Source organism: Triticum urartu, chromosome 3A (genome assembly GCF_056163025.1).
Source record: "Triticum urartu cultivar PI428250 chromosome 3A, HENAU_Tu73, whole genome shotgun sequence".
Taxonomy (NCBI): Eukaryota; Viridiplantae; Streptophyta; class Magnoliopsida; order Poales; family Poaceae; genus Triticum; species Triticum urartu.
Window position 1 is genome coordinate 458940061 of NC_141875.1, and position 21876 is coordinate 458961936.

Consider the following 21876-nt stretch of genomic DNA (forward strand, 5'->3'; position numbering starts at 1 on the left):
TTTTGTTTTTAGTCGACTCCACGATGAGATTTTTGTTTTTAGTCGACTCCATGAGGAGATTTTTGTTTTTAATCGACTCCACGAGGAGACAGGAGGCCCCACCCACCATCATCCGTCATCACGTGCACGACCGATGTCCCAAACCAAACCACCAAAGTCGCCTGGCGGCCGCAGGTCACGCAGAGCCGCGCCCCGCAGAAGATCCCGGCCAGTTCTTGTATCCGCCCGCGCTTCGTCCAATGATCCACCTTCGTACGGGAGGAGCAATCCTATGAACACAACACACGCGCCAGCAGCAACCCCGCGACCCCCAGCCACTACTAGTACTAGTCAAAAGCACAAAAGCCACCCCAGAAGATCAAACCCCAAGAAATCCAAGCACCCACTAATTATTCCACACCCCCCGCATCGATCCACAAATATTCCCCGCACACAACAACAAAACAACGCAGCAGCAGCAGCGGCCAGAATAGAAAAGAAGGCAATAAAAGGTGCCCGAACCCGCGACGAAAAAGAAAGAGGGGGAGAAAAAAGGGTTTGGTTTTTATTAAGCGAGAGGAGGAGGCGAGCAGCAGCAGTAGTACTCTTACTACCCTAGCTAGCATACGATGGAAGCGATCCAAATCGGAACCCAATCCCAAAGGCGCATGAATGATCCACCAGCTCCAGCAGTGGCCCTCCCTGTTGCTGCCTCCGCCTTCCTCCCGCTGCTGCTGCTGCTGTTCCTGTTTTTCTTTCCCCCACATCCCAATCTCCCCTCTCGTGCGCCTCGTCCCCCGTTGTTCGTAGTGTTCAAGTCATCATCATTAGTACTAGTATTAACTGTCCCGCTCCGCTTCGTGGCGAAGAAGATCCGGCCGCACATCGATTCGACTTTTCCTCGCCTCGCCTGGGGCACATAGTGGGAAAGTGCCGCATTCGCTCCTGTTTCTTGGTGCGGGGAAAACCCTACGGGAGGGGAAAGCTTCTGGGTTCCTCTGCTGGAGTTTGGATCTAGGTTTCGGTCCTCGCCGCCATGGACGCCGCCGGCGCCGGAGACGGGCCGCCGCGGGAGGCGCCGGAGGAGAGGACGCCCCAGACCCCTGCGCCGCCGGCCGTGGCCGCCCCGGCCTCCGCCTCCGGGGGCGCCGCGGGCCCTTCTGGCTCCGGGGAGAAGCCGGTGAAGCGCATGATGAAGACCCCCTACCAGCTCGATGTTCTCGAACAGACGTATTTAGGTGCGTGGATTTCGATGTTTTGGGTTCTGCAGAATTTTTTGGGTTGCGTTTCATTCAGCTTTTTTCACGAGGATTCGGTTCATCGTTTTCGTTTCCTGCAGCGGAGCAGTACCCCTCGGAGGCCATGCGCGCCGAGCTGTCAGTGAAGATAGGCCTGTCAGACAGGCAGCTGCAAATGTGGTTCTGCCACAGGCGGCTCAAGGACCGCAAGCCGCCGGCCAAGAGGCAACGGCGGGACGAAGAGGGCCCAGCAACACCTGTGCCCGTGCCGCCGCCTGTGTTGCCGCTACAGGCAATGCCGCTGGCGAGCACCGACCTTATGATGAGCGCCGGCAGTCCTTATGACGAGCCGCTGCTGCCCCTTGCTCACTCCCGTAGGGGAGCTGGACGGTCTTCGGCAGTGCCCAGGATTTCTGCACCTGACATTGGGAGGGACATTGGGAGGAGGTATTATGAGCCATTGCCTGTTATGCTGCCACCACCCGTGGCGCCGATGCAGTTCAGGCAAGCTGAGCTCAGGGTGATTACTTCTGTTGAGTCACAGCTTGGGGAACCGTTGAGGGAGGATGGACCCGTCCTCGGTGTCGATTTTGATCCGCTTCCTCCAGGCGCCTTTGGTGCACCAATCGGTACTTTTCCTAAAATCTATAGTTATTGTGTTCAACATGAGGATTTTGAGCTAAAGAATGCCCAAGCTAATTTGTAGTTGAACTGGGTGGGAACTTTCAGGTCTCATTTGTCCGTGCTTAGTGTGATTTTGCATTCAGGTTTTTTATGTAGACTACTCTTAAACCCATTAATCTTATGCATCGTTTTCTCTATAATGGATTAATGGTGAAGACTTGAATTTAGTTATTATTTGTTACTTCTGTAACTTCCTTTTACTGGGAACTGGAGAGTAATAGTATGGGATTGGAGTGACCGGATGAGTCGTTATCTAATAATGAAAAGTAACTGTAGATTATATGTTGGAGAAGAATGATTGATCAACATAAAGCGGAAATGAAAAGTAAGACAAAACATCCCTTCGAGCTTGGATTAAGAGGGCCATGTAGTATAAGACTAAATTGCTAATTTCCTTCTAGTGAGGAGTGATTTAGATAATAACTACTCCTACATATCATAGGATCTTATCAAACAAAGACGAATAACCTTTTTATAAAATAATTTCACTGTCAACCTTGAACTTAAGCAGAAGTTCACTTTTCGATCCTCAAGTCTAAAGCCATTTGATTCGTAGCCTTGAAACATTGAAATCGTCCATTTTTACCCTTGCCCTTGGGTAGTTTCACAAGTGCTGATGTGGCTGCCACGTGTCCACCACATCACTGCCATGTCGTAGCAATGTACCAAGTTCCGTTTATTGATATGTTTTCACCGATTTTTCTTAGCATCTGGTGAATTTTTTTTATTATCTTAAATGGTGGAGCTTGTTGGATTTTCGGAACTTGTTCACGTCACTTAAAAGTTAAACTAATGAAAATGAAACCATAAGGGTGAAAATGGATGGTTTCAATAGTTTGAGGTGGCAAGTCATACGGTTTAGAGTTTTAAGGTAGAAAACTGAACTTTTGACAAGTAGACCTTTTTCCTCCTTTGAATGAAATACACAGCAAAAAATAAGGAACATTAGTCGGTAATAACATTCCACCATCACCCTATGGAAAGTGGTTTACACTGGATCAGTCTGTAACACGAAATCCTAAAGTGCCTTGATCAGTGATCAGTTGACTTGCTCAGTGCCGCTTTCCTATGACATCTGTGTGTGTGTGTGTGTGTAAGAGAGAGAGAGAGAGAGCTTTACTACCTTCAGATTGAGCAGACATAGCTGCTGCATACCGATGACTAAGTGTGCAGGGGTGAGCTATGGGCGTGTGTGCGGCAAGCTGCCCACCACCCGAAGTCTGTAAATCTGATCTAGTGGCTAAAATGCGAGTTTGCATGACAGCACCTTGTGTGGGGGTGTTTCATTAGACTCTTCCAGATTATTGTTATACAAGTAAAAAAATAGATACACAGTCAAGCAATCGCCTAATGAAATATAACTAAGGCCTGTACCATTGAGCTTCTCTGTTTGGCGAAAGAAGATTCATGTGTGGTATCTATTGATAGCATGGACAGAGTCACCATTTATTCATAATTTCATATCCTTCTGATTGCTGACATACTTTTCTCACGCAGTTCCGGAGCAGCAAAAGCAGCCTGTCCGATCATATGACGCAAAGATATTTTCTAGGCATGATCCGAATCTCTTAAAGGTAAATATTTAGGGAACTTGCATAAGTAAGTTCATGTATCTTAGTGCCTTATAAGCTTGTAGTGGATTTTCGTCACTGCAAAAATTGTTTCTGTAAGCTACCATTGAGATAATTTTATATGGTAGTTATGAGTTGACATTGTAGTCCATTGTTACATTGTTGGTTTGTATTACTTTTCAGCATATGGATATCATGGTAACTATGCTAATCTATTAGCCCCGATCCAGGAAGTGTATTGTTGTTCCAATGAAATGAGTCCAGTGTATTGTGCTTAACACCAACAACGGAGATTTCATGATCTGGAGTAGGCCATGTATTTGGATCTACCAAATGGTAAAAAACGTTGGTGCCAACACGTGTTGATATGGCATCGTTACTGTGTAGTGCGGGTGTCTTGTCAACGTCATGCACAACCCTTACTAAAAGGGAAATAACACCGAGTTTCGATGCATGCATTGGTTGTGCTCAACTGCAGTTCCAGGTTTTATATGGCCATATTTAGTGGGAACACTTGCTCTCTTTATGCGTGTTACTTCATTGATGTACGTGTGACTCGTTGATACCTTTTCCATTGAAGTTCTCCCTTATCCAATGTTCCTTCTTATTTATAACTATCTTCTCAGCGAGTCTACCACTATCTTGTTCTAATCATCTGTGCCGTGATCTTTATTTTGAGGACTGAAAGTGAGAGCACTGTTGGTGCGATATTTTATTCTAAGGCTTGAGTCCCCCTCCCCCCTCGATTTCTTTCTCAAACCCACCTCTAATTGTTTATGCATCTTTTCCCCCACCAGGTGTCCTCATTTTTGCCCAGCATGGAGCACCCTTTTGTTCCGAATTCGTTTGCTGGGAAGAGAAAATCAACGGTTGGTAATCCACCACCTCAAGTTCACCCTCATGGTGGATCGAGGGCAGTTCATGAGTATCAATTTCTTCCTGAGCAGCCAAGTGATACGTACGAGAGAGCAAGTAGATCTCATTACTATGACACTCCGGTTGAAGCTTCAAATTCGAGGATTCCATCTCTCACTCCAGGACCGCACCTTCTCCATGGATCTGAGGATATGGTGCCTGGTTATGCTTTTGAAGGCCAAGGTCTTCTGCCTCAATCTGGCAGGCCTCAGGTGTTTCCTGCAGTATCGACAGATTACGAGATGAATCAATCTAATAGCAACATTAATTCTGTGCCAGTCGATGGTCAATTTGGTAGTTCTCATGTTGCTGGCTTTGAAGACCCACTTATATCATCGGAAACAAGGGCTTATCATGATGAAGATGCTTCTCGAGTGGATAGGAAGCGAAAAGTATGTTTCTCTGTAACCTCATATATGCATCTTTTTCTTCAGCCTTGGACATTTGTGAGCATATTGAATTTATCTGGCATGTTCTTCAGCATAACGAGGAAGCAAAAATTGCAAAGGAAGTCGAAGCTCATGAAAAGCGGATTAGGAAGGAGCTTGAAAAACAAGACATATTGAGGAGAAAGGTATCTGCTTGTTTTCAATTGATGGATATCATCAGCATATACTATTTGGCTTGAAAGTCATTTATGGTTTCATGTCCTTGCAGAGAGAGGAACAAATGCGCAAGGAAATGGAGAGACATGATCGTGAAAGGAGAAAAGAAGAGGAGCGATTGCTTCGCGAGAGGCAAAGAGAGGAAGAGAGGTTCCAAAGGGAGCAAAGGCGGGAACATGAGCGCATGGAGAAGTTTTTGCAGAAGCAATCTAGACGAGTTAGTTTTTTTGTTCCTTTGAAATAAACTGTAACCCAGATATAGTACTATACTATATGTAGCACTAATTCTGTTTAGCATTAAGATCTGTCTACATATTTGCAGGCAGAGAAACAAAGACAAAAGGAGGAACTCAGAAAAGAGAAAGAGATGGCTAGGCAGAAGGCTGCTAATGAAAGGGCCACAGCACGAAGAATTGCACGGGAGTATATGGAGCTTGTGGAAGATGAGCGCTTGGAGCTAATGGAATTGGCTGCGCAAAGCAAAGGGTTACCCTCAATGCTTTGTCTTGATAGTGACACATTGCAGCAGCTGGATTCATTCCGAGGTATGCGTATTAAGTTTAATTTTAACTTCTTAATACTACACGCCACCGAAGGTCACTTCTAATGTATTTGTAGGAAATAAATCTATTCTCATGTATCCATAGTACAATATAACTAGCACATTAAGATGGACTGAGAAACGTTAGTATATAACACTGTAACACATCTATTAAATTTCTGGGTGAAGCTTGACCACTGAAAAATGTAATATACTTGTTTTTGTAGGGTTAATGAATGCAGATTCATAATAGAGTATAAATCTGTCGAGGCTTGTTTTCAACTTCTACTTTCAGTAAAATTAGATTTATCAAACTAGCCTTAGATCCTAATCACCTAAAGCTTTTTTGGTTAGGTTTGCATATGATCAGGAAAAAACAATATACTTTTTACCAAAAGTCAGCACGAGTGATCCTAAAAATAATTCTTACATGTTTCGTTTCGGTAAACTCAGATGTAGATATCTAGAACACTCTTCTTACCAAGGTGTTCATTCTGTACTATTGTAAGTGAAATACAACAAAATCAAACAACTCCCAAATCGTGCACAAGAACTCATAGTTGAAAATCCACCTCTAAAATTTATTGCCTAAAGAACTGATTAAAGTTAAATGGTGTCTAGTGATCTGAAGTCCGAGTGATTCATTTAATTAGTTAGTACTCGTTTGGTTGTGTATATATCCTTTTACGTATGAGTTATGACAGTATCAAAGAAGGGAAAATCTAAATGGTCATTACTGGAGGAAGAGAGCTATGCATGCATGCAGAATCTTACACCTCATACTGACATCACCGACATATTGTACTAAATCCGAGTTTTTGATATGATTTATCTCAAACCGTTAATCCGATTAGCAATCCATCTTTATTTGTGAGTTTGTCTTGATTAGGGCTTCAAAACAAGACCCCATGTTGTTTCGTTTTGATGAATGTTTTTTTGTGGCGCCAGTTCCCAGATTATAGTACTACTGTTGCCATGTTAGCAGTTAACAGTTGCCACATTATAGTGTATGGTTCCAGGCAAATGGCAAAAGTTTATATGTTCTTAGGAAATGCAGTGTTTATGTAGAAACTAGAGTGAGTATTCAAGTGTTAAGAACATTTAAGAGATGGTAAAAACCCTAGGAGTCCTATCATGCAAATCCTTACAGTAGTGGCAACCTGGTAGCCAGGTTATTATAATCTGGTAAATACGTGGCTATAATCTGGCAATCGTTGACGAAAAAAGAAGTCATCGAAACATGTGAACATGGGATCTAGCTTCGAAGATCTCGCCGCAACAAAGCCAATGGTGAAACTGATCGTCAATTGGATTAGTGGTTCGGGAGATATAAGTTTTTAGTTTTAAGAGTTGAGAGAATGTTGCTGATGTCATGCTTACATACTACATGCACACTTCCTCTCTGTTTGCTGCATACATGCATTAGGGGAAAAAAATGGGGCGGCGCCGTGTAAGAGTAGGGTGGGTAAGCTCGCCATGTAGAAATAGATGTGCAACGTCGGCTGCATGCTTTTGTTTAATGCATCATTGTTCCAACACGCGTGAAGTCTAACTGCACATTGCATTTTTCACACCCCCCCCCCCCCCCCCCCCCCGCCCCGCATTCTTCTTCCAGGCATGTTGAGCCAATTCCCCCCTGAAATGGTGAGATTGAAGGTGCCATTGTCGATAAAGCCTTGGACAGGATCCGAGGAAAGTGTTGGAAAGTTTTTGATGGTAATGGTCTGATTCTTATATATGGTTGTTGCAAAGAGATGTTACATTACACATGCTGCAAAGTGTTGCTTTTATCTTATCAAGAAATCACATATATGTTGCGTTCTTGGTTGTATATCTTTCCTTGTCTTTGACTGTTTGTCAAGTGCATGTGGTAAATACTCCTCTTAATACATTCGAATCAGGTCAATGTGGATATAAACGACGCACCATGATCACTTCTTTTCCAGAGTAACGCATACCATATTCTAGCATTCCATTGCCCCAAGAGATATTAAACCCAGAAGCATTGGACTAGCTTGTTGTTTTATTGAAAAGACATGTTCTGATCTTGTTTTAGATATTTCCATTAGGTGTTGTAGTGTCAAACTGCCAACAGATAGTTAGAACACTTCATTTAATTACTGGACTATGTAGTAAGTTCATATTCATCTGTTAGTTATGTGCTTAGCTCAGTACATCTTTTGCAATTAACATTCTATCGGATAGAACTGCTGGTAATTTTTAAGCTAATGCGCATGCTATTCTAAATTCCGAGTTAGATAGTTCAGTTATGTGTAACTTGATAATATTTGCAGTGAAACTGTTGCTATATGAATTGCAGGTGTGGAAATTCTTGATTACTTTTGCTGATGTCCTCGAGCTTTCTTCAGTTACACTTGATGAGTTTATTCAGTCTCTTCATGATTATGTAAGTGTTTTCTTTGGAGAGGGTAATTATCTGCCCTGGACTGTTCTAGTAAAAGGGACTAGGGGGGTGAATATATTTGTATTGTTTACTTGCTATATTAGGCACAAGAACTTGTATCAACATGTTTGCTGCAAAAAGTTATCACAGTACTAATATTTATAAATTTACCAGCACATTTTTGATAAACATTGACGATCAAACTTGGACCTGATGGACCTTGCAAACCAAACATTGATAGGTTTTTGTATCTAATGTTTGCCATGAATTTGGTTTGTTATTGGCTACTCTGCTGTTTCCATCAATTTTATAGGTGCTATGTAACTTCACTCTTTTTAAACCTATAAGTTGTTCGATGTCATCTCTTCTGGCTACCTTTTCTTGTAGATGTTGGTGAAGGCAATAATAGCCTAATAAGTAACGCCATGAGTTAGCTTACTGGATTTGTTTTGTAGGATTCAAGGTTGTTGGGGCAATTGCATGTTGCTCTTCTGAAATCTATCATAAAGGATATCGAGGATGTCGCCCGAACTCCATCGGTTGCATTGGGGGTAAATCCAGGAGGTGGCCATCCACAAATTGTTGAAGGGGTGTGTGTGTGCAGATATCCTGAAAGCTCTGATTGTTCCTTCAGATTATTTGTTGTTTGCATGAGATTTATATATTTTAAACCTTTTTACAGGCATATTCTTGGGGATTCAATATACGTAACTGGCAGCGCCACCTCAATCTTCTTACCTGGCCTGAAATTTTACGGCAGTTTGCTTTATCTGCTGGTTTTGGACCTCAACTGAAGAAAAGGAATGCTGAAGATGTTTTTTATCGTGATGAAAATGAGGTTTGTATGCCATCTCATACTTGTGCATGACAAGAAACACTTCTGGAAGAGTTTTAACAAGATTCATATAAAATTTGATATATAGGGCCAGGATGGTCAGAATGTCATATCCGCTCTCCGAAATGGCTCAGCAGCCGTGCGTGCTGCCGCTTTGATGAAAGAAAGAGGCTACACCCATCGTCGATCCCGGCATCGCCTTACTCCTGGGACGGTAAAATTTGCTGCTTTCCATGTGCTTTCTCTTGAAGATAGCAGTGGTCTCACAATATTGGAAGTTGCAGAGAAAATCCAGGTATGCAGCATAAAGATATGCTAGCTTTATCATTGCCTTCTGTTCTTCTATCTCTAATTTAATAGATTTATTTGCTCTTTCTCTGTTCAGAAATCTGGACTTAGAGATCTTACCACAAGCAAGACACCTGAGGCATCTATAGCTGCCGCCTTGTCAAGGGATACAAAACTTTTTGAGCGAACTGCTCCTTCGACATATTGTGTAAAGTCCCCTTACAGAAAAGATCCAGCTGATTCTGAGGCTGTGTTGTCAGCAGCACGTGAAAAAATTAGGGCTTTTCAGAATGTGCTGTCTGACTCTGAAGCTGAAAAAGAGGTGGATGATGTTGATAGAGACGAGGAATCTGATTGTGATGATGACCCTGACGGTGATGATGTGAATATTGAGGTAGGAGATGAGAAGGACCCCCTTCTTGCTGTTAAAGCACAAGGTGTAGTACCAACTGCGACTAAAGTTGGTGAAGTAAAAGGGGATCCAGATGGTTTGGGTGCTGCATTAACTCGACCAATTAGTTCTACTACATCTCGAAAAGATATCGCCATGCTTTCTTTAGGCGACTCCAGTGCAGTAGGTACTTCAAGTGTTTCACCTCTCAGAGCTTCATCAGATCATCCTGAGGTAATCACTGGTGATGCTGAAGATACACAGATCGATGAAAGCAACCAAGGTGAGTCTTGGGTACAGGGACTAGCAGAAGGTGACTATTGTGATCTTAGTGTCGAAGAACGTCTAAATGCATTGGTCGCGCTTGTTGGTGTTGCCACTGAAGGGAACTCTATTCGAGCTGTTCTCGAGGTAAAGATTCTTCAACTATCCTTTCAGTTATCACTTTCTTATTAGGCAACACTTGATTATAAGAGTCTTGCAGGAACGTTTGGAAGCAGCGAATGCCATAAAAAAACAAATGTGGGCGGAGGCACAACTTGATAAAAGACGTTCCAAAGAAGAGTTTGCTAGCAAAGTGCAGTATAATTCTTACACGAGTTTAAAGGCTGATGTTATTCCAGAAAATAATGCCACAGAGACTACTCCAACTCCAGTCCGTAATCTTGATATAGACAATGACGAAAATGCAGGGACTTCAAACAATAATGAGATACTTAATCAACAGAGTAATGCTGGCAATGCATCTTATGAAAGGAATGGCACGGGGCAAGAAACCAGTGCAACACCAGATAATTTATCTGCTCAGCAGTATGCATATGCCGATAAAACACGGTCTCAGTTGAAATCATATATTGGTCATAGAGCAGAGCAGCTGTATGTTTACAGATCGCTTCCCCTGGGACAGGATCGGAGACGAAACCGATATTGGCAGTTTTCAACTTCCACATCACCAAATGATCCTGGTTCAGGAAGAATCTTTTTTGAATCGAGAGAGGGATATTGGAGGGTTATTGACTCAGAGGAGGTATTGATTTTGTTTGTATATATTTGAGCTAACCTGGTTATCATACATAACTCAAAACTGCAGTTTACTTGTCAGAACAGAATTCTGGAGAATATGTTGTTATGCTAATGAATATTCTGCTCTCTTTTTTCTGTGTTATAGTTTTTCAAGTACGATTTAACCTAGTTGTTATACAGCACACTTACAATTTTGTAGTTATCAGAACACATTTCTGGAGAGTATGCAAGTACTATTGTTTTATCTTTTTTCTATGTGTTATATTTTTTCAAATATGATGCACTAGTCCACTTTTGAAGATTGATGCTAGCTTTCAGATCGTATGATTTTTCTTGAACCATTTATGCCCTGTTTAGAGTGCTGGAATAATGTAGGATTATTTTATAGGAAACAGTAAATTCCCACAGGAATCGCGGAAACTCCCTTGTTGTTTATAAGTTCGTAGATGTTGACTTTTAACTTACACCTAACTAGTTTGAAGTTGGTTCTGTACTAAATCCCTCTTTTTAGATGAGCATTTGAATTTAGGTATTTACTCGAATCTACATCGTCCTGGAAACAGCCTCTTGCAGAAATGTAGGGAAAGGCTGCGTACAAAAGACCCAAAGTGGCCGGACCCTGCGCAAGCGGGAGCTACGTGCACCGGGCTGCCCTTACACAATATACAGTCTATGCAGTCTGTGCCTACCTTTTGAAATATATAACCTAACGCTGTTTTGTGTCCACAATGCATACACCGTGTAGAAATCTGAAATCTGTTTGCCTCTGTTTCCAATGTTCCTTTTACAGTCAGCCATAGCAGGATACATATAGTGCATCCGTCACATCGTCTCTAATCTGTAGATATTCTGTGTAATGAAACTGCAGGTGTTTGATGCTCTGGTAGCTTCCCTTGATACACGTGGCAGCCGGGAGGCACAACTGCACTCGATGCTGCAAAGGGTTGAGTCAACCTTTAAGGAAGGTATTAAGAGGAAACAAGGCGCAGCCATTGAACAATCAGCTGGAAGGTACCTAAAGAATGGAGCTACTGATACAATGCGTGCAAGTTATCGTAGTGAGTTTGGAAGCCCAAGCAGTACTCTTTCCAGTGTCTCTGCTGATAGCGCCACCACATATTCTGATTCGTTCAAAATAGAGCTTGGACGTAATGATGTGGAGAAGATATCTATCTCAAAAAGGGCGGATAGTTTTTTAAAATGGATGTGGAGCGAATGTTGTGATCGCCAACTGACATGTGCCATGAAGTATGGGAAGAAAAGATGCTCTGCACTGATGCATTCTTGTAATTACTGCTATCAGATTTACTTAGCAGAAGAAAGGCACTGCTCGTCTTGCCATAAGACCTTCAAATCCATTTATAATTATTCTGAGCACACGTCACAATGTGAAGAGAAGAGAAGAACTGACCCTAACTGGAAGATGCAAATTGCAGACTATTCTGTTCCAATTGGAATGAGATTGCTCAAGTTGCAGTTAGCTACCATTGAGGTGAAGTTTCTGTTGGTTGTTTGCTTCTCAGTTTAGCTTACTTGTCCACTGTAGCTGTTTGATGATATATTGGTGTTTTTTTACAGGCTTCGATACCATCAGAAGCACTTCAACCTTTTTGGAGTGATGGATATCGGAAATCTTGGGGTGTGAAGTTGCACTCTACCACATCCGTTGTGGAAATATTCCAGGTTCTGCATTTATTTCTCCCTTACTCTGGACATGTGGTTAGATTTTTTTGTTTGGCAAACATATTGCCTTATGTTAATTGATCTTTGAATATGTTGGCTAGAAGCAATTGTGGTAGATGGTCAAGGCCTTATTAGAAAACAGCCTGAAACATTCATGACAATAAGACTGCATTATTCTGTGTCAGTGAATGTGGGTAATTATTAAATTGCTGAAATAGCTTTGGTTATAACCAGGATTAACCTAACCGTCAAGCTGACTGACCATGGTAGCTTGAACCATGTGGTTTTGAGTTTTGACCACTTCACCAGCAATGCCATCTCTTACTAGCTCCAGCCTTAGCATATATGAATTGAAGCACCAAGGGCAATGCTGATGTAACAGGCATAAACACTTTTCTTGAAGAATTTAGATTGTTTTGACGGCTCATGGCTTCCTATCTTATTACTTCTGTTACTCTCTTTTGGAAACTGGACTATGTTTTTATCGCTCATGGCTTCCTATATACTATTGGAAACTGGCATAGCTTGTTTTGATGACTCATGGCTTCTTACTGTTACCCTCTTCCTGGGTATATTTACACGATTCAAGTACAGATGCTGAAAATTGCGTGCATACTGATGGGTTCATTCTTATTTCATTTCTCTACCTTTTCACATAATATCTGTGCTGATGTTCTTCTCTCCCTTGCAGATGTTGACTCTACTGGAAGGTGCAATAAGACGAGACTACCTGTCTTCTGATTTTGAAACATCAAATGAATTGCTTAATAACTCAAAGACAGAAGATATGCCTTCCCAGAATCCTTCCTCATCACCTGGAACTTCTGTACTTCCATGGGTTCCTGACACTACTGCTGCCATCACATTAAGAATGTTAGACCTTGATTATGCTGTTTCATATGTACAGAATCAAAAGAAGGAGAGAGATGGTGGAGATTCCATGGTAAGATAAAGAGAATACTGCTTTTTGTTGTTTGAACTTTAAGTAGTAACTACTGTATAAAATAGCGTACTATAGTTGCAAAAGTATTCAGCCGTACCAGATATGTACAAAATAAGTAGTAACTACTGTATAAAATAACTACTTGGTCTTTTGCTTGCTTTGTACCTTCTTGCTCTACTATGCATATGCAATTAAATCATGTATTGTCATCAAATGTTCAAGTTAATGATTTGTTTGTATGACATGTACGTTGCTTTTCATGTTTAATGCTACCATTAGTTGTGTGATTTTTTTTCCCTTCCTGCAGAAGCTTGCATCAAGGTATACTGTTGTTAAGAAGGCACAAGATATAGAGCCGTTGGAACCAACTGGTTTTGACCTGTATGATGCAAGGGGGCCTCCCAGTAGTGGCCGCAGGGGTCGTGGAAGAGGAAGTAGAGGAGGTAGCAGGGGAGGAAGAGGTCGAAGTCGAGGTGGAAGGATCCCAAGAGGTATTAGCAGCTCATCTAGGATTGAATTTATGGATGAGGATGCTGCATATGAGAAAGCCCCAAGAAAGAACGCACGTCGAGGACGTGGCCGTGGCCGTGGCCGTGGGCGCGGACGTCGAACAGTTAGGCCTCGGCAGCCATTATCTGAGGGCAGAGGCAGATCGATTCCAAAGGCTCATCTGTTGGGAAGCTTCAGCATGCTTAGCAATGTGAAGCCTTCTGCTGTTGAGGAGTCTCCACGAAGCTCAGGTGCAGAAGAGTGGGGCTTGGAGAGCAGAAGACCGTACATCCAAGGTGAAGGTGACGAGAACAGCTCTGGATCCGAATCAGATCAATCAGAAGACAACGGGGAAAACGGCCAGCCCATGGACGAGGAGTATGAGGAGGAGCAGGTTCCAGATTACTCGAGAGCCTATTCTGGTGGATTGAGACCCCTTGCCCATGTCATGATGGATGATGAGACCGAGGATGATGATGAAGATGCTGAAGGGGACGGAGAGGGTGACGAGGAAGAATATGACGTGAACCATGCTTCCGCCGATGTTGATGATGAGATGGACGAGGATGATGATATAGGTGATGATGGGGATGATGGTGGTGATGGAGTTGAGGTGAATGCAGATGAAGATGAAGGCGCGACCTCATACTCGTCAGAGTACAGTGAATAAGAGCTTCTGTCTCCGGTGACCATTTATGCAGGTAGTGATACTGGTGGACAATAATAAGCCTTTTGCCCCTTTTTGGGGGCATAGTGGGCTAGATGTGGAACGGGGAAGCTGTTGCTCGGTAGGTTGGTATGTATGTAGTACAGCAGTCAGGTTTGTATTGGTTATCTGGTGGCACATCATGGTGGCTGCCTCGACAATCTGCCAGTGTAAAAAGTGTGTGCCTTGTTAGTTTACTAATTCGTTGGAGCAGTGCAATTCCCTCATGTGTACAAGTACAATGTGCCCAAGGCAGAGTATAATTTTTATCAGAAGAGCTGCCTCTGTTCTCCGTTGCATGATATTTCTTCTGTCGGGTGCTGAATCTGGATTTTGTTTTCCATTCTCGCAGGGTAGTTAATTAACGCCGTTGGTCACTGATCCGGATAGCTTGGCGAAAGTGGTTTTGGGAACTGATATAAAAATGTTTGTATTTTTGCTCTCCCCAGGCAGGGCTGGGGTGTGGTCCAGTGTTTGACATTTGGAGCATCTCTATCATCGACGCGGTTGAGCAATAACATATGGTACCGGAAAGCCATAATCGATTGCTAACGACTATGGAGTCTCTCGGGTCAGGGTTGGCATGCCTGGCTTCTCCCATGATTGGGCATGTGTTAGCGTTAACAATGTCTAGTGTAGGCCTGGTTCATGATTACTTTTGCACGATAGATACCGACCTTCCATTTCTCTCGTCTCTTTCGCGCTTAACACCTCTTCTGGTCGGTCGCACTTAAACACCTCCAGGCAAAACGGTCGCACTTAAACACCTCCAGGCAAAACAAAACAGACGCAGGTCAGTACAAAAATCTCACGAAATAAAAACAGACACAAATGAAACGCGGAAATTAAAAAGCAACACAAAAAAGTGGTACTGATGGCCCCGCCGTCTTCTCGTCAAATCAAATTGTCAGATTTTTTGTGCTGAAACTTGCTCGTTCGGGTTCAAGTTCTAGACTTGAAATGAGCGATCACGTCTTTTTTCCCTCTCACAAGGTGCCTAGGGCAAAGCCTTCCTCCCTCGATCTCCATCGACGAGCCCGTGGATTCACCTCCCCTCCGGTGGTCGGTGGCGGGGAGGAGAATCTTGGTGCCTTGGCTTCGGCTAATAGATCGGTTAGGGGTTTCAATCCTCGCAGGGGCGATGCTAGGACGAATGGTGACGCTTCTTCGAGTCGGTCTTCAAGGCTCCAATCTTTCTCAAGTTGATCAGTTGGGATGGATTAGACTGAGCTTCCACGTAGATTCGTGCCAGCTCTTCGGGACGGCGAGATTAGGGTTTTTCATCGTGCGTAAGCAACGACGAGATTTGGTGTCAGATACTTTGGATCAATTCAAAGGTTGTCAACGACGAGTACTTCTTCAGGGCACTAGTCCTTAAGGATACGTGCACGAGTTCTTTTCGGATGTCATCGACAAGGTCAGACCAACTTCGGTATGAACGGCGACATCGATGCGTCGATGACCTGCTCTGGTGCGGCAGTGGTGGTTCGACGGTCCAAATTTTGATGTACTTTTATTCATTTATGTTTGGGATGCTTTGTACTTTTGATCAACCTTTATAATAGATTTGATTTGTTTAAAAAAGTGGTACTCTTTTTTTTGCGAAAATAATTCTTGTATTACTCAATCAAAGTATAACCATGCTTAACAGCGTCTAAAACGACCTATGATCTCGACCCAAACCATACAACAATTCGGCCCTGAGTCCTCCGAAAGTTTGCCAAAATATGACTAGAGAATTACAACTACGACGGATATGAGTAATACAAGAACTACGTTTGGACATGCTTTCTTTGATCTCTGTAATAAGAAAGGCATATTTTGTTCCGTTTGTTTCTTCACTTCTCAACATGTTTACTGCCTACAAGTTGTCACTTTCAATGTCAATTGGCAGATTGCTCCACTGTAGAGATAGCATGAGTCCCTCCCGGATAGCTAGTATCTCAGCTTCCAACACATCATTGCACGAAAACAGATGTGGTCTCGAAGAAGCATGCCAATACCATCAATCCCATCCAAAATAGACCCATCTGTATTTAGCGCGTGACCATGGAGTACTATGAATGGGGGCATTATCACATGTGCGAGCAGTAAGCGGGAAGCACAACTGAACCGGGCCTTTACCTTCACATGATCATCATTTGGGCAGGTCGCAATAGACTGCAAGGAGGATAGATAGCTTGCCAGAAATCTAACAGAAACATCCAATGGAGGGGCGGGCTTTGAGTGCATGATCTCGTTTCTAACATACCAGATTCTCCAGAAGAGCATTAGAAGTCGAACTCTCATTGGCTCATCTAGCTCACAAAGTAACTGAATGAACCATTCTGGACCCGTATTCTTGATTGATTCAACAACATGAAGAGTCCATTCAACATCCAGTGCACGCCATAGAAATTTTGCATTTTTGCATGTACAGAAAGTATAGAAAGAATCTTCCTCATCATCACCGCGGATAGGGCATAGCAAGGTAGTTTCCAAATTTTGTTTATGTTTGTTGCACCACGTAGAGAATTATTTGCTAAACGCCAATCGAAGCTCAGTAGCTTTGGCGGTGCTTGACACGACCATAGAGCTTTCTAACCTTCACGTCTGCCATCCGTGTGGTGGCTTGAGGAGGCCATGCGCCCATTGTGGAGATCATTAGAAGCCAATCTTTACGCACTCCTCACATTGAAGACACCCCATGGATATTCGGTCCACTTCAGAATTCCATTCATTTGTCAAACGTAACTTGATTGCTGATACGTCTCCAATGTATCTATAATTTTTGATTGTTTCATGCTGTTATATTATCATCCTTGGATGTTTTACAACCATTTTATAGCAACTTTGTATCATTTTTTGGGACTAACCTATTGACATAGTGCCCAGTGCCAGTTGCTGTTTTTTCCTTGTTTTTTACTTCGCGGAATATCAGTACCAAACGGAGTCCAAACGCAGCGAAACTTTTTGGAGACCATTTTTGGACCAGAAGACACCCAGTGGGCCAAAGTACCAGAGGGGAGGCCCCGAGGTGGGCACAACCCACCAGGGCGCGCTGATACGTCTCCAATGTATCTATAATTTTTGATTGTTCCATGCTATTATATTATCTATTTTGAATGTTTTATATGCATTAATATGCTATTTTATATTATTTTTGGGACTAACCTATTGACCTAGAGCCCAGTGCCAGTTTCTGTTTTTTCCTTGTTTTTTAGCTTCATGGAAAAGGAATACCAAACAGAGTCCAAACGGAATAAAACCTTCGCGATGATTTTTCTTGGACCAGAAGACACCTAGGAGACTTGGAGATCAAGTCAAAAGAGCGACGAGGCGGCCACAAGGGTGGAGGGCGCGCCCAGGGGGGTAGGGCGCGCCCCTAGCTTGTGGGCCCCTCGGTGATCCCCTGACCTAGCTCCGCCTCCTATGTATTCACATATATTCCCAAACCACCAGAAGCATCCACGAAAACACTTTTCCACCGCCGCAACCTTCTGTTCCCATGATATCCCATCTTGGGGCCTTTTCCGGCATCCTACTGGAGGGGGATTCGATCACGGAGGGCATCTACATCAACTCTATTGCTCTTTCGATGAAGCGTGAGAAGTTTACCTCAGACCTACGGGTCCATAGCTAGCAGCTAGATGGCCTTTTCTCTCTCTTGGATTCTCAATACCATGTTCTCCTCGATGTTCTTGGAGATCTATCCGATGTAATCTTCTTTTGCTGTGTGTTTGTCGAGATCCGATGAATTGTGGATTTATGATCGACTTAATTATCTATGAATATTATTTGAATCTTATCTGAATTCTTATATGTATATTTGATATCTTTGTAATTCTCTTCGAACTATCAGTTTAGTTTGGCCAACTAGATTGGTTTTTCTTGCAATGGGAGAAGTGCTTAGCTTTGGGTTCAATCTTGCGGTGTCCTCTCTCAGTGACAGTAGGGGCAGCGAGGCACATATTGTATTGTTTCCATCGAGGATAAAAAGATGGGGCTTACATCATATTGCTTGAGTTTATTCCTCTGCATCATGTCATCTTACTTAAAGCGTTACTCTGTTCTTCATGAACTTAATACTCTAGATGCAGGCAGGAGTCGGTCGATGTGTGGAGTAATAGTAGTAGATGCACGCATGAGTCGGTCTACTTGACATGGACGTGATGCCTATATTACATAATCATTGCCTTGAATATCGCCATAACTTTGTGCTTTTATATCAATTGCTCGACAGTAATTTGTTCACCCACCGTATTATTTGCCTTCAAGAGAGAAGCCTCTAGTGAAACCTATGGCCCCCAGGTCTATTTTCCACCATATTAGTTTCCGATCTACTATTTTGCAATCTTTATTTTCAGATCTATACAACGAAAAACCCAAAAATATTTTATCTTTTGTTAGTTTTACTTATCTATCTCTATTAGATCTCACATTTGCAAGTGACCGTGAAGGGATTGACAACCCCTTTATCACGTTGGGTGCAAGTGTTTGATTGTTTGTGCATGTATTGGTGATTTGTGCGTTCTTCTCCTATTGGATTGATACCTTGGTTCTCAAACTAAGGGAAATACTTATCTCTACTTTGCTGCATCACCCTTTTCTCTTCAAGGGAAAAACCAATGCAAGCTCAAGAAGTAGCAGGAAGAATTTCTGGCGCCGTTGCCGGGGAGATCTACACCAAGTCAAGACATACCAAGTACCCATCATAAAACTCTCATCTCTTGCATTACATTATTCGCCATTCGCGTCTCGTTTTCCTCTCCCCCAAATCTAAAACGATTTTCGAAAAGGATTTTTCCTTTTCTTCGCCCTTCTTCCATTCGTCTTTTCGTTTGCCCTTATGTCTTACTTGGTTTGTTTGCTTGTTTGCTTGGTATAATTTTGTGTTTATTGAAAATCAGAAGCAAAGAGTTTATGTATCCTCATACACTTGCTAATCTTTTTAGAAGATCCAATTATGATGAACCAATTGCTAGTGAGTTGAGTGCACTAGATTATCTTTATGAGGTTTTGCTTGAAATTCATGAATCTAAAAATTGTGATGAAGTGTTGAAAGAACAAATTTACGAAGTGATTCACGATAGCTCCTTGAATGAAAAGCATGATTGCAATGATATTATTATAAATTCTATTAATGTCAATTGTGTTAATGATATGCAAAACCCTAAGCTTGGGGATGCTAGTTTTGCTATATCCACTATTTGTTGCAATGATCATGATTGGGGGTGATTCTTCTTATAATCTTGAAAATTTATTTAAGCCCCATGATGAATATGAGATTGATAATAATGTTTGCAATAATACTAAAAGCGGGTTTGGAAGAGTGTCAACTTTTGATCCCACATATTTGGATAATGTTCAATCTTATGAAGTTTTTGATAAAAGTGGGTTTGGAGAGGTCATGACTTTAGTTAATGATATTCCCACTATTTTGGAAGAGTGTCAAATTTGCATGCATGTGGATCATGTAGAGAAATTTTTATGTGATAGATATATTGTTGAATTTGAATATGATCCCACATGTAATTATTTTGAGAGAGGAAAATACGATAGAAAATTTCATGTTACTAAATTACCTCTCGTTATGTTAAGATTGCTATTGTTTCTTTATTCTTCCTTGCACATGCTAGGTTTTGCTTGTTTCGATAATTTGTTTGCTTATAAAATACCTATGCATAGGAAGTATGTTAGACTTAAACTTGTTTTTACATGCTATTTGATGCTCTCTTTGTGCTTCAATTCTTGTCTTTCATGCGAGCATCATTAAAATTATCAATGCCTAGCTAAAAGGCTTTAAAGAAAAGCGCTTTTTGGGAGACAACCTAATATTTTCCTTGATGTTTTGCAATAGATAATTCATCTAGCCTCTGGTTAGATGTGTTTTTGTGTTTTAGTTAGTGGTTTTGCCAAGTAAGACCTTTGGGATGGCTTACGGTGATAGTTGATTTGATCTTGCTAAAAAATAGAAACTTTTGCACTCAAGAAAATAATTCTCATTTTTAACAGAAGCGTGATAAAATACTGATTCTTTTTGCAGAAAAATTAAGATACAAATTGCCTCTATTTGCCTAATTTTTCAAATTTTTTGGAGTTACAGATTACTACAGATTGTTCTGTTTTTGAAAGATTCTGTTTTCTATGTGTTGTTTGCTTATTTTGATGAATCTATGGGTAGTATTGGGGGGTATGAACAATGGAAAATTTGGAATACAATAGATATTACACCAATTTAAATAAAGAATGAGTTCACAACAGTACCATAAGTGATGATTTATTTTCTTATACTAACAAATCTCATGAGATTTTCTGTTGAGTTTTATGTTGTGAAGTTTTCAAGTTTTGGGTAAGGATTTGATGGACTATGGAATAAGGAGTGGCAAGAGCCTAAGCTTGGGGATGCCCAAGGCACCCCAAGGTAATATTCAAGGACAACCAAGAGCCTAAGCTTGGGGATGCCCCGGAAGGCATCCCCTCTTTTGTCTTCGTCTATCGGTAACTTTACTTGAGGCTATATTTTTATTCACCACATGATATGTGTTTTGCTTGGAGCGTCTTGTATGATATGAGTCTTTGCTTTTTAGTTTGCCACAATCATCCCTGCTGTACACACCTTTTGAGAGGGACACACATGAATCGTGATTTATTAGAATACTCTATGTGCTTCACTTATGTCTTTTGAGCTAGGCAATTTTGCTCTAGTGCTTCACTTATATCTTTTTAGAGCACGGTGGTGGTTTTATTTTATAGAAATTGTTGAACTCTCATGCTTCACTTATATTATTTTGAGAGTCTCTAAACAACATGCAATTTTCTTTGGTTATGAATTTAGTCCTAATATGATAGACATCTGAGAGGGATATAATAAAAACTTTCATATAAAGTGCATTGAATACTATGAGAAGTTTGATTCCTTATGATTGTTTTGAGATATGAATATGGTGATATTAGAGTCATGCTAGTGAGTAATTGTGATTTGGAGAAATACTTGTGTTAAAGTTTGTGATTCCAATAGCATGCACGTATGGTGAACCGTTATGTAACAAAGTTGGAGTATGAGGTATTTTTTGATTGTCGTCCTTATGAGTGGCGGTCGGGGACGAGCGATGGTCTTTTCCTAATCTATCCCCCTAGGAGCATGCGCGTAGTACTTTTTTTCGATGACTAATAGATTTTTGCAATAAGTATGTGAGTTCTTTATGACTAATGTTGAGTCCATGGATTATACGCACTCTCACCCTTCCACCATTGCTAGTCTCTCTAGTGCCGCACAACTTTCACCGGTACCATACACCCACCATATACCTTCCTCAAAACAAGAACCATACCTACCTATTATGGCATTTCCATAGCCATTCCGAGATATATTGCCATGTAAATTTCCACTGTTCCGTTTATTATGACAGGCTTCATCTTTGCCATATTGCTTTGCATGATCATGTAGTTGACATCGTATTTGTGGCAAAGCCACCTTTCATCATTTTTGTACATGTCGCTCTCGAGTCATTGCACATCCCGGTACACCATCGGAGGCATTCATATAGAGTCATATTTTGTTCTAGTATCGAGTTGTAATTTTTGAGTTGTAAGTAAATA

The 21876-nt window shown here is 41.8% G+C and overlaps 1 protein-coding gene across 2 annotated transcripts; it reads left to right on the forward strand.

Moving 5' to 3' along the window:
- The first annotated feature begins 346 nt into the window (after window positions 1–346).
- Window positions 347–14570, forward strand: LOC125544345 (homeobox-DDT domain protein RLT2). 2 transcript variants are annotated; one of them, XM_048707996.2, is made up of 18 exons: window positions 347–1217; window positions 1319–1846; window positions 3399–3475; window positions 4270–4779; window positions 4869–4961; window positions 5045–5209; window positions 5315–5537; window positions 7149–7249; window positions 7854–7940; window positions 8393–8527; window positions 8620–8775; window positions 8861–9067; window positions 9158–9862; window positions 9936–10478; window positions 11343–11966; window positions 12053–12157; window positions 12849–13100; window positions 13411–14570. In XM_048707996.2, the coding sequence occupies exons 1-18, from the start codon at window positions 1016–1018 to the stop codon at window positions 14257–14259; spliced, it is 5562 nt and encodes a 1853-aa protein (XP_048563953.2). In that variant the 5' UTR covers window positions 347–1015; the 3' UTR covers window positions 14260–14570. The 2 variants fall into 2 exon arrangements, with proteins under 2 accessions (XP_048563953.2, XP_048563952.2); XM_048707995.2 differs by having other exon boundaries at window positions 351–1217; window positions 13408–14570.
- The last annotated feature ends 7306 nt before the right edge of the window (window positions 14571–21876 follow it).

Excerpts from the sequence above, each read along its gene's own strand:
- LOC125544345 (XM_048707995.2), top strand. The coding sequence starts at position 1,016 with ATGGACGCCGCCGGCGCCGGAGACGGGCCGCCGCGGGAGGCGCCGGAG. Across the intron at positions 4,780-4,868 it reads GAGTGGATAGGAAGCGAAAA|CATAACGAGGAAGCAAAAAT; the intron begins GTATGTTTCTCT and ends CATGTTCTTCAG. Across the intron at positions 11,967-12,052 it reads TGCAGTTAGCTACCATTGAG|GCTTCGATACCATCAGAAGC; the intron begins GTGAAGTTTCTG and ends GTTTTTTTACAG.